The 10,261-nt window shown below is 51.7% G+C and overlaps 1 protein-coding gene across 1 annotated transcript; it reads left to right on the forward strand.

The window, feature by feature from the left end:
• Positions 1-5,251: 5,251 nt before the first annotated feature.
• On the forward strand, positions 5,252-9,751 carry PPP1R14A (protein phosphatase 1 regulatory inhibitor subunit 14A). The gene is made up of 4 exons (XM_043599037.1): positions 5,252-5,656; positions 7,890-7,970; positions 8,583-8,615; positions 9,531-9,751. Exons 1-4 carry the CDS (start codon positions 5,456-5,458, stop codon positions 9,657-9,659), a joined length of 444 nt encoding a protein of 147 aa, XP_043454972.1. The 5' UTR covers positions 5,252-5,455; the 3' UTR covers positions 9,660-9,751.
• The last annotated feature ends 510 nt before the right edge of the window (positions 9,752-10,261 follow it).

A 10,261-nucleotide genomic window follows, 5' to 3' on the forward strand; every position in this document is an offset into this window, starting at 1 on the left:
CTATCATTTTAGTTTCTAATCTATTATCACTTAAATGAAAGATTATGTAGAATCACAGAGATTGGAGACTCAAACTGTACAAGCCCAAATGATACCAAATTGTTATGAACTTACTATCAAAATGAACCTGAATCTTCATATGGCAGAGGTCAACTGTATACCTGGGAGTTCTCTCTATATATTTTAAAATTATTTTTTAAATTATTTTTAACTTTATTTATTTATTTATTTATTTAGTAAGTCATCTCTACCCCCACTGTGGGGCTTGAACTCATGACCCTGAGGTCAAGAGTCCACATGCTCTACTGACTGAGCCAGCAGTCACCCTGGGAATTCTCTACATTAACTTCTTCAGAATTTTGTAGCAAACAGATGTTGGGTAGCCCCCATACTCATGGGCTGTATAACCCCCCTCCCCTCAAGGGTGAGCAGGACCTGGGATTTGCTTCTCCTCAATAGAATATGGCAAAGGAAGTTCATGATTATACTATGTAAAACTCCTTTTTTTAATGTTTTTTTTTTTGAAAGTGGGGGAGGGAGACAGAGGATTCCCAAAGAGACAAAGTCGGACACTTAACCGACTGAGCCACCCAGGCACCCCAAGACTCCTTTTTTTTTTTTTTTTTTTTTTCCCAAGTCTCCTTCTTAGTGGACTGGAGAGAGAGACTCTCTTTTGCTGGCTTTGAAACAAATAAGCTGCCACATAGAGGACCTATGGAGAAAGTTACATGGCAAGGACTTCACCTCTAGGAGCAAGAGAGCAGCGCAAACTGATAACCAGCAAGAAAATGAAGACCTCATCCTGATTAGGTCAAGCAATTGGAAGCAGATCTTTCCGCAGTTAAGCCTCCGATGAGACAGCAGCCCTAGCTGGCACCTGGATTATAGCTCAGTGAGACGGTGGAGCAGAGGGCCCCCCTAAACCATGCTTGGCCTGGATCCACAGAAACCACGAAACAATAAGTTTTAAGCTACAAAGTTGGTGGTAGTTTATTATGTAACAATAGAAAACTATTACGAATACAATGTTTACTAAAGTATACAGTAATAAAAATATCTTAACTGGAAGCCTTTTATTAAAACTCAACAGTAATTGTGTCAATTGTTCACAAGTAAACCGATGAAAGATTTTTGGATTATTTTGCAGGATTCTTTCTATCGCTTTATTCTACTGCTTAGAATTTGTCAGCGCATGGTGTAATAAAAACTGGGCCAACTTTTGGCCAGTTTTCATTTATTTTTTAAATTCTCTGCGGACAGTGCACCCCCTTTCTGCCTGTACTCTGGTAGACCACACCTATTGCCCTTTGGCACATCAGTTGCAAAACAGACAATAAATAAAATGAGTACATTGTATACAATGCTAAAATGTAATGTTACCGATAAAACAGAGCCAGGTGAGGGGCACGGGAGTTACAATATAAGATAGGGTGTCAGACAAGACCCTACTGCACAGATGACATTTGAGGGAGATGAAGGAATGAACCCTGCTGATATCACGCTCAGGAAGAGCTTCCCTGATGGAAGGAACTATTAGGGCAAAGGTGTGAGATGGGACCACACTTTATAGAGGCTGCTTTTAAACAACAGGTTCCAGCAATGGAAACTTGATCAAGGCCAAAGGGCCCACAGCGACCACCTGGCTGAATACCGAAGGGCCCATCGGGAGACGCACCTCAAAATACCCGTAGGCCCTACCTGACCAATGGGCTCCTGACAACCAGGCACAGTTACTAAGAAAGAGAAAATTCCACATGTCCCCATACCTCCTCACCTTCTCACTTTAAATACGCCCCCACCCACTGCCTCCTTGCAGACAGCCTCTCCTCTGTTGTCCTGACCCCTGCTCCCTTGGGGCCTATTCAATAAACTTCTGTCGCCTTTGTTCTGCTTCAGGTGAATCCTTTCACCTCTGAGCCACTGGCTTCCACCTGACCCTTGCCCCACATTGGGGACCCCCATCTGATGCAGAGAGACACCCCATGCTTGGCAGAGCTTTGAATGCCCCAGGACAATGGGGAGCTATGGAGAGTTCTTTGTTTTTTAATATAACAGCTTTATTGGGATATAAGCCACATACCATACAATTTACCCTTTTAAAATGTACAATTCAAGGGTTTTAGTATGTTAATAAAGTTATGCAACCAACCCTACAATCAATTGAGAAAATAGCATCATCCTCAAAAGAGACCCTATATTCGGCAGCAGTCACTCCCCTTCCCCACCATTCTCTCATCCCCGGGCAACCACCAATCTACTTTCTGTCTGTAGATTTGCCTATTCTGGACATTACAGATAATCATACAACATGTGGCCTTTTGAATCTAGTTTCTCTCACTTAGCATGTTTTTTTTTTTTTTTTAATGTTTATTTTTGAGAGGGAGAGAGGGAGACAGTGTGAGCAGAGGAGGGGCAGAGAGAGAGGGAGGCACAGAATCTGAAGCAGGTTCCAGGCTCTTGAGCTGTCAGCACAGAGCCTTATATGGGACTCAAACCCACGAATGCGAGATCATGACCTGAACCGAAGTCGGATACTTAACTGACTGAGCCACCCAGGTGCCCCTCACTTAGCATGTTTTGAAGGTTCATCTATGCTCTAGCATGTGTCAGTACTTAATTTCTTTTTTTTAAATGTTTATTTATTTACGTATTTTGAGAAAGCACACAAGACAGAGCATGGGGAGGGGCAGAGAGAGAGAGAGAATCCCAAGCAGGCTCTGTGCTGTCAGCACTAAGCCAGATGTAGGGTTCAATCTCACAAACTAAGGGATCATGAACTGAGTCGAAATCAGAAGTCAGGTGCTTAAGTGACGCAGCTATCCAGGCACCCTAGTACTTAATTTCTTTTTATTGCCAAATAACAGTCCATTGTATGGATGTACCACATTTTATTTATCCATTCATCAGTTGATGGGCTATATTGTTCCCACCTTTTGGCTATTATGAACAACGCTGCTATGAACATTCCCATACAAGTTTTTGTGTGAACATATGCTTTCAGTTCTGTGGTATAGTCCTAGGAGTAGAATTGCTCAGTCATACAGTAACTCTTGAGTTTTACCTTTTGAGGAACTGCCAGACTGTTTTCCAAAGTGGCTGCACCATTTTACATTCCCATCATCAGCGTATGAAGGTTCTGATTTCTCTGCATCTTTGCCAACACTTGGTATTTCCTATTTATTTATTTAGAGGTGGGGAGGAGCAGTGAGAGAGGGAGAGAGAGAGAATCCCAAACAGGCTCCAAGCCGTCAGCACAGAACCCAATATGGGGCTCCAACTCACAAACTGTGAGATCATGACCCGAGCTGAAATCAAGAGTGGGATGCTCGACCAACAGAGCCCCCCGGGGCCCCTTAAAGATTTTGTTTTTTAGTGATCTCTGCACTGAACATGGGGCCCAAACTCACAACCCCGAGATCAAGAGTCATTCACTCCACTGACTGAGCCAGCCAGGTGCCCCCCCACTTCTTTATTTTACACACAAGTCAGGGGCCCCTGGGCGGCTCATTCAGCTGAGGATCCAACTTCGCCTCAGGTCATGATCTCACCGTTAGTGGGTTCGAGCCTCACATCGGGCTCTGTGCTGACAGCTCAGAGCCTGGAGCCTGCTTCAGATTCTGTGTCTCCCTCTCTCTCTGCCCCTCCCCCCCTCTCTCTTTCTCTCAAAAAATAAAAAACATTAAAAATGTTTTGAGATACAAGTACCTTATCAAAAATATGATTTCCATTTTTCCCCCATTCTGTGGGTTGTCTCTTCACTTTCTTGATTATGTCCTCTAAAACACGAAACTTTTTAATTTTGATGATGTCCAGTTCATCTATTTTTTCTCTTGTTTCTTATGCTTTTGGTGTCATAGCTAAGGAACCATTGCCTACTTATGGATAGTTTTAAGCAGGGATGGGGCATGGCCAAACTTAAGTTTTAAAGTATCATTTTTGCTGCTTACAATTAAAAGTGGGAATACTGGGGGTGCCTGGGTGACTCAGTCAAGCTTCCTACTTGATCTCGGCTCAGGTCATGATCTCATGGTTCATGAGTTCAAGCCCCACATCAGGCTCTGCATTGATGGTGCGGAGCCTGCTTGGGATTCTCTCTCTCCTTCTCTCTGCCCCTTACCTGCTTGTGCACTCTCTCTCTCAAAATAAATAAATAAACTTGAAAAAAAAAAACTTTAAAAGAAGTGGGAATACTGGTGGGGCACCTGGGTGGCTCAGTTGGTCGAGCATCCGATTTCAGCTCAGGTCATGATCTCATGGTTCGTGAGTTCAAGCCCTGCATTGGGCTCTCTGCTGTCAGCACAGAACTCACCTCAGGTCCTCTGTTACTCCCCCTCTCGCTGCCCCTCTCCCACTCATGCTCTCTTTCTCATTCTCAAAAATAAATAAACATTTTTTTAATTTAAAAAAAGAAGTGGGAATATTGGTGAAGTAACAGACTCCTGTGATCGCCCTTGTTAAAATTGCAACCCCGCCCTCATTCCATTTCCCCTTTTCTGCTTCGTATTTCTTCATAGAACTTGTCATATTCTAATAAGCTGTATAATCGTGCTTACTTATTGTATTTACAGCCTGTTTCCACCACGAGGATATCAAGTCCCTGAGGACTGGGCTTGTCTTCTGTTCTCTATCTCTAGTGCCTAGAACAGTGCCTGCTGTGTGTGTGTGTGTGTGTGTGTGTGTGTGCGCGCGCGCGCGTGTGTGTATACTACTGAGATTTTGCATATATATATATATATATATATATATATATATATATAAAGTTGAGAGGACTGAAGGGAGCAGGTGCCACCTCCCTGTGCACAGGTCACCAAGAAACCCGTAGGGAAGGGTATTGGGGAGGAGCCTGGTAATAACTTGAGTGGTTATTACCCATCTGGATGCTATCGGGCTTAGGGAGCCTGATATGAGAGAGAAGCTAACAGATGACATGATGTCAAATGAATACACACTTGTTGAATAGAATGAGTGAATAAATGAACGAAAGGCTGCGTGGGTGAAGGAATAATTGAAATAACGAACAAATGATGTGCTGTGAGTACTCTAGTTCCATTTTCCCTTGCAGAGAAAGATGGCACGCGGGCTCCTGCACCGTCCCTTGTAATCGCCAGGGGGCGCAGAAAGGCCGGGTCCCCAAGAGCCTGTCCCAGGACCCGCCCCCCCCCCCCCCCCCCCCCCGGGAGCCCCAGCCGCGGGAGCCCCAGCCGCCGGGCCCCGGCCTGGGACTCCGGGATTGCGCCCATACCTAGACCGTGCACGGCTGCGGGCTTTACTCGGTGCAGAGACCAGTCCCTGCGCTGCAGGCGGGGAAACTGAGGTCCGGTCGCCTGGGGCGGAGCTGGCCCCCGGGCGAGCCCGAGCCCCCGCCCCCGGCCGGCCCCGCCCCGGCCCGTAAGAGGCCCCCTGGGCGCCTGGCGAAAGCGCACAGTGCTGCGCGGGGGCCGGGGCCAGGACCGCGATGGCAGCTCAGCGGCTGGGCAAGCGGGTGCTGAGCAAGCTGCAGTCTCCGTCGCGGGCCCGCGGGCCGGGGGGAAGCCCCGGGGGGCTGCAGAAACGTCACGCGCGTGTCACCGTCAAGTATGACCGGCGGGAGCTGCAGCGGCGGCTGGACGTGGAGAAGTGGATCGACGGGCGCTTGGAGGAGCTGTACCGCGGCAGGGTGAGGCAGGGAGGGGGATGGAGGGGTGGTGGGGGGGGGGACCGACAGACCCCGGGCCCGCACCCTCTACGCCCTTCGGGTCTCTGGTTGCTTGTGCTGGCCTCGGTCACACAAGAGCACGCACGCACGGGACCAGGCACTCATGGGACTCCTTGGCCCTAGTGTCTCCCCTCCATGGCACTATGCTTGTGGACATGGACACACACTTGGGTCTCCAGAGATGTGTCCAAACACCTGGGGAAGGCCAGTGATTGAGCGCACGGGGGGTGAGGAGGCAAAGTTGCAGAGCCTGAGCGGCCATATCTGGAGAAAAGTTGGGGGAGGGGGAGGTCTTAAAGCCAAACATAGATATGGTGACCGGGAAGATACTAAGACGAGGAGACGCACAGCAAAGGAAGCAACAGCATTTACAGACGTGCACAGCGACAAGTTAGAGCCACTAGCAGACACAGCAACAGAAGCAACAGCCAGGTATAGACGTACAGACTCTCAAGGACACACGCCGTGGTCACCTGCAGATCAACGTGTGCTGTAATTCCAGGCACCCACAGGCATCCTGGCACAGGCCACAGCCCCATGCAGACACACAGTTACAACGACAACCACACAAAAGAGCTCCGGTTACAGCTCTTCATAGATACACAGTGTAGCAATTCACAGACGGTCCCAGCTTCACCTACCCCGGTACACCAAACGGTTCAACTAACAGCCACCCATTTTCTCCTACAAGCAAAACCAATAACCACGTGGCAAACACAATGGCAGATGCGACAGCCACTCACAGACATAAAATCACAGGAATGACCTCTACACCCGGACAGAAAACCACACAAGCGACACAGGTAGAAACAGATGCCCGACGGCAGAAATTACCGCCGTCCTGTCCGTGGGCACCCGGGGCCGAAGCTACCGCCCGAGGTGTTGACGCAGAGGCCGCAGACAGACATTTCACACGCTGGGCTGGAGTCTCTGCTTGAAGTCAACACCGTGCAACACAAAAACGCAGTCACGGGGACCTGATGGTTGTGTCGCTGCACTGGCAGGACGCATAAACACTCCTCAGCACGGCTTGGAGGCAGAAGGAGCCATGGCCCCTCACGGTGACGTGGGGCCCTTTTGTTCTGACATGCGGGTAGGCTCCTGGAAGTGGACAGAGAAGTCCAGTTGCCAGCGGTAGGTGACATCCTCAGACAGTGGGCGCTATAGCTGCCATGACACATTGACGATGACACGGCTAAGCCAGAGCCACACGCCTCCCGGTCACGGGACCATAGGCCCCCGTGCAATCCACACACACACACACACACACACACACACACACACATGAGGCCGCACACCTCTGCCTCTTGGGCCGGCCCCAGCCCCTTGGCATCGGGCTCTGGCTCACACGCAGAGCCTCACACAGGCTGTGTGGCACACTTCTAGACTCTCCCTGCCTTTGCCCCTTCTCCGCACACAAACCCAGGACCAGCCAGCCCTGAGGTCCACAGTGAAGTCAGAAGCACTTTGGGTGGGGGAGGAAAAAATCTGTAGCCTCAGGGATCTCTTGCTTTGACAGCTGGATTCTGTCCCCCACAGGGATAATGAGCCTGCATTTGGCTCTTTGCCCCAAGAGGCTATACTAGAAATCCCCCTCTTGGCTGCTTACAGTTGGGCTCGTGGCTCATCCCGCCCGCCCACTCTGGGGGGCTTTGGTGGCCACCTCTCTGGACTGACCAGGGCACACTACTAGGCCTGGGGGCTGCCCTGAGCCCTACCCACCCTTGCTGTCCTCTTGGGCAAGGGGCTGCCCCCCAGCAGGAGGCTCTGGCCTGCCTGCTCCCCTCCCCCACAACTAGTGCTTAGACTTTTCCTTGAAAGGGCAGAGCCAGCCCCTCTCCTGAATCCCAGAATCTGACATTCCAAGACTCGACCAGGCCTGTTTCCCACTATGGGAACTGGGGCCAAGAGGAGAGACCTGTGCCAGCCCCAAGGCTCTCTGGGCCCTGGGGCCCAGGCATCTGAGCTGGTACAGGCCCCTTGGCCTCTGTCAACCCATCTGTCACCCCTCCCCCTCACCCCCCCCCCCAACACCCAGATGTCCCGCCTTGGTGGTGCTGTCCCTGACTGCCACATTGTTGCTCCAGAACACGCCAGCTGGGCCCTGGGGCTGGTGGGGCTTCTCCAGAGCCCTGGACAAAGGCGAGGGAGGGACAGGAGAGGGACCCTGACCACCCCTCCCTCCCTGCCTTAGGAGGCAGACATGCCTGATGAGGTCAACATTGATGAATTGTTGGAATTAGAGAGTGAAGAGGAGAGAAGCCGGAAGATCCAGGTAGGTGGGGGTGGGGTGGGGGGGGAAAGCTGCCGCCCCAGCAATAGTTACCAGGTTTATTGAGCACTTAGTATGTGCCAGGCACTGTTCCAGTTGTTTTGCACTTAACTCATTTTATCCTCACAAATCCTGTCAAGGGTTTATCATCTCCGTTTTGTTATTATCACTATAATTATCTCCCATTTTCCAGATGAGGAAAATGAGGCCCACAGAGATTTAATCACTTGCTCGGGGCCCCAGCTCAGAAAGAGCAGAGCTGGGAGTCAAGGCCAAGCAGTCTGACTGCTCTGACCTTGCTGTCAGGACCTGTGCTCTCCCAGAGACAGGAAGTACTGTGTGACCTCCTGGCCCTCTCTGGATTCAGAGCGGGTCCTGGTGCCAGTTTCTGGACTCTACCCTAACGCCCTCCACCACGCCCCCTCCGCCCCTTCTTGCTCTGTAAGACCCTTGGGCCATGTTCCTCTCTTGAAACCAGATGGGAAGTCCACCCTAGAGTCTGACTTCCTTTTGTCTTGTTGCCTCGGGGCTTTGTTGGGAAAGAAGGGGCTGGAGGGGATTAGGTGCTAGTCATTTACTATTTTCTCTTTTTTTGCGGGGGGCTGGGGTGTTTAGGGACTCCTGAAGTCGTGCAAGAACCCCACAGAGGTGAGTTTGCCCTCCCACGCGGCAGGCCCTGTTCTGGCCCCCTGCATCCTGGTGGAAAAGGGGGTCCCTGGGGAGGAGGGAAGGCGCTGTCTTGCCCAGGGTCGTCAGAGGGAACTCTGGGGAGCCCTCTGTGTCGCTCAGCCCTTTTCTCATCTCCAGTGGTGTCTTTGTCTTCCTCACCCTGGCTCCTCTCTCCCCATCTGCCACTGGGGCCCCATTATCTCCTCCCCACTGAGACGCTCCCCATCTGTCTCCGGTTTCTGCCTTTCCTCTGCTGTTCTCTCCTTGGGGCCTCCAGTCTTTGGGCTCAGCCTCTCTCCGGGTATCCCCTACTCCCCTCCCTGGGCTGCTTCTCCCTTCCCCACCTCTGGGGCCCTCCCATCCCTGCAGGCCCTGAAGCTGAGCGGCCCAACCCCTCCCACTTCCTTCCCTGCTTTAAAAGGGAAAAATATTCATGTTTCTCTAAATGGCTCTGGGCTGCCTGAGGGACAAACGTCATTGTGTGTCTGTCTGCCCTGGAGTGAAGGCCTCTGTCCCTGGGGACCCTCCTGGTGATCTCTTGGCCTGTGAAACCTCTTGATGTCTCTCTGTGGCTATTTCTTCTCTGTCCTTTCGTCTCTCCCTCTGCATCTGTCTCTGTCTCTGTCTTGGTCCCAGTTTCTGGGTCTCTGTCTCTCTCCCTGTCTGTGTCTCTATCTCTCCCTGTGTCTCTCACTGTTTCTCTCCGACTCTCTCTGTTTCTCTCCCTGTCTTTCTCTGTGTGTCTCCCTCTCTCTTTCCCAGTCTCTACCTTTCGTCCCCCTCCCTAACTACCCCCGAGCCCTCTCACTGACCAGGTCAGAGGGAATGGGGGCTGGGTGGGTGGGGTTGGCCCCACCCCTCCCCATGTTCTCAGGACCCCTGCCCTGTCCTCAGGACTTCGTCCAGGAGCTGCTGGTGAAGCTTCGAGGCCTCCACAAGCAGCCAGGTCTCCGCCAGCCCAGCCCCTCCGGTGACAGCAGCCTGAGCCCCCTCCAGGACCTGGCCCGGACCGCGCCACCCTGACCTTCTCGCCTCTGCGGCCCCCTCCCTTCTCCCCTTCACTCCACACCGTCCTGGCTTGTTTATAAGTTGTATGTAATGGTTCTATAACAACACCGCGTGCCTGTTTTTCCTCTCCCTGATCACTGGGCTCCCCCGAGCTCCCCCAACACCTCCCTCTCTCCCGCTGCGTCTCCTCGTGTCCCAGCACCCGCAGCTGGCCCGACAGATGGAGGCTCACTCCTCAGCCAGAGAGCATGAGAACAGGCCCTGCTGACCTTGCACCCCTGCCCCCCCCCCCCCAGGGACTCATCTTGTCATTCCCCACCTCCCCCACCCCGCCAGCCTTGGTCGGCCCAGCACAAGCCAGCAAGGCCACAGTAGGTGTCATTCAGGGTTCCTGTGGGAATGATGGTCTGTGGTCCTTGCATCATGGGAGACGTGCAAAACCAAACGTGCCCAACATCACCACAAGACACCATGAACAGAACAATTTAAGGGGGCTTCCTGAAGAAAGTGACATTGAGGCAAGGCTTTGAAGGATGCATGGGAGTTTGTGTAACGGGTACCCATATCGGAGGACTCTGAACCTTGTGGGTGGAGGGACTGACATTGAGACTAAGCCG

This window comes from Prionailurus bengalensis, chromosome E2, assembly GCF_016509475.1.
Source record: "Prionailurus bengalensis isolate Pbe53 chromosome E2, Fcat_Pben_1.1_paternal_pri, whole genome shotgun sequence".
Lineage (NCBI taxonomy): Eukaryota > Metazoa > Chordata > Mammalia > Carnivora > Felidae > Prionailurus > Prionailurus bengalensis.

Coding starts and splice junctions, on each gene's coding strand:
- PPP1R14A (XM_043599037.1), top strand. CDS start 5,456: ATGGCAGCTCAGCGGCTGGGCAAGCGGGTGCTGAGCAAGCTGCAGTCT. Junction 7,971..8,582: donor AGAGAAGCCGGAAGATCCAG/GTAGGTGGGGGT, acceptor TGGGGTGTTTAG/GGACTCCTGAAGTCGTGCAA. Junction 8,616..9,530: donor CGTGCAAGAACCCCACAGAG/GTGAGTTTGCCC, acceptor CCCTGTCCTCAG/GACTTCGTCCAGGAGCTGCT.